This window comes from Eschscholzia californica, unplaced genomic scaffold (assembly GCF_041429995.1).
Source record: "Eschscholzia californica isolate CP2 unplaced genomic scaffold, dmEscCali1.0.p SCAF_4, whole genome shotgun sequence".
Lineage (NCBI taxonomy): Eukaryota > Viridiplantae > Streptophyta > Magnoliopsida > Ranunculales > Papaveraceae > Eschscholzia > Eschscholzia californica.
The window spans coordinates 27,366,561-27,368,651 of record NW_028238461.1 but is presented as its reverse complement, the minus strand read 5'-3'; the positions used below and the strand labels follow the sequence as shown (position 1 = coordinate 27,368,651).

The window sequence follows — 2,091 nt, the reverse complement described above, 5'->3', positions numbered from 1 at the left end:
AACCCTACTTAATACTTTTTTAGAACTAACTACTCCCCTGAGCTCTATGTGGGACACCCCGCAGATCTCGGAGCGCAGATGAGCTCGCGGTTGAACTTGAACAACTCAAGATTGATTACCTCCGTAGGGACGAGGATGTAAAACGATTGGAGGAAAGCCTCCGCAAAGCTGAAATAGCCAAGAGGGCTGCAACACCCAATGAAAGGAAAAAATGCTCAGGACGTTCGCGATAAGGCTCTTCTCGCCTGACGACACCTACGCACCTGAGACCCTAACTCTGCAGCCAGGCGACCAGATGCGTCTGGAGAGCATCTTGAGGGTACTAGGAGTGCAAAACCCAGACGAACCTTATACCCCCAAGAACGCCGAGACAGGCAAGGGGTACGTGGACGACCCCACCCTCTGCGAGTTGCTCATACACCAAGTAGCGGAATAACGAGAGAAAAAGATAAGGACAAACTCTGGGAAGGACGGTAATTCGGCAGCCACTTCTCTGCCGGGAAATACTGGAATCCGAAAAACCGGCAAACTTCAAGTGCCCCACGCTGGAACACTATCACGGCGTGGAGGACCCGGGAGTATTCATCAACAACTATGTTGTGAGGATGAATTTATGTACAACCAACCGAAATATATGGTGTGTGGTATTCGCCATCATCATAAAAGGGCCAGCTCAGACATGGTACCAAGCGTTAGCCCCGGGTCAATAAAGTCTTTTGACCAGCTCGCTCAAGCTTTTTGCGAAGCCTTCGGAGGAAGCACCAGTATCAAAAGAGAGACCGAGGAGTTGTTCAAGGTGGTACAAGGAAAGAGCAAAACTCTAGCAAGCTACTGGCAGAGGTTTCGCAACCTTATGGTACAGGTTCCCGACCTGGAATCAAATGTCGCTTTTGTCGCCTTACAGAGAGGTCTCAGACATGATGACGTAATCAAAGATATCTCGGGGAGAAAGCCAGACAACCTCGCAGATCTGACTTCGCGACATAACCCCCCTAATGAAAGGAAGGGTGGAAATCATGCAGGTACTGATAGCGAAAGGAAAGGTCGAACTGCCCAAACCCAATGACGATCGAGGAGAGTTCGGATCCAAAGATATGACTGCGTGGTGTGTCTTTTACAGAGGCTATGACCACAAGACTGACGACTGTCGACACCTCAAGAATCTGATTGAGGAGATGGTAAGAAAAGGAGAACTGGATAAATACATCCATAAAGAACTGCGACCCTACGAATATCGAAACAAAAAGCCAGTAAACAGGGCAGGAATCGGATTGGGATCTGAAACCAACGGGCAGGGCCCTATTTCTAGAAAAGCAAACAAAGGTTCAGAGGGGTCCACCGGAGTAATGGGGAATATCAGTACCATAGCAAGAGGACCTACCCTCGGAGGAGCAACAAAAGGCGAGCAGCGCAAATACGCCAACGAAGCAAAGAACCGGTCGGTCTTTCTAATCAAGCCTGCCATGGAAACTCCATCCATTCTCTTTACCGACGACGATCTAGTCGGGGTAATAACTCCAAACGCAGATTCGCTGGTAATAACAGTCGTAGTTGCCAATTGGAGGATAGGACGCATTCTAGTCGATACGGGGAGCTCCACAGAGGTCATGAGCCGAACGTGCTTCCAGAAACTCGGGGTAAGCGAACGCCATCTCAAATCTTATAAATCTTGCTTGACAGGATTCGGAGACAATCAGGTCGAAACAGATGGAATAGCGACCCTGCCAGTACTGATCGGCGAAGGAGAATCAGCAAAGGCGATAATGTTAAACTTCGGAATCGTTGATAAGATGTACGCTTACAACATCATATTGAGCAGAAACTTCCTGAAGGAGTCATGAGCAATAGTTTCCATGAACCACCTTATAATGAAGTTCCCAATTCCGGGAACGAATCTCATCAGAATGGTTAGAGGAGACCAGAAAATAGCCCGAGAATGCTATCTCGTCTCCGCCCAGGGCTGCGAGCAAGAAGAAGTGAATCCAGTCACCGTTGGAGGAGACAAAGTGTTCTACGATGACCCGACAGCAGATATGCAGAGCTGAAAAACTAAGGTCATCCCTAGTATTTTTCCTTTTTGAATAAAGCCAT

General features: G+C 48.3%; 1 protein-coding gene across 1 annotated transcript; it reads left to right on the top strand.

The window, feature by feature from the left end:
* Positions 1–1,094: 1,094 nt before the first annotated feature.
* On the top strand, positions 1,095–1,841 carry LOC147543959 (uncharacterized). The gene has a single exon (XM_086635552.1). It carries the CDS (start codon positions 1,095–1,097, stop codon positions 1,839–1,841), a length of 747 nt encoding a protein of 248 aa, XP_086491678.1.
* Positions 1,842–2,091: the final 250 nt, after the last annotated feature.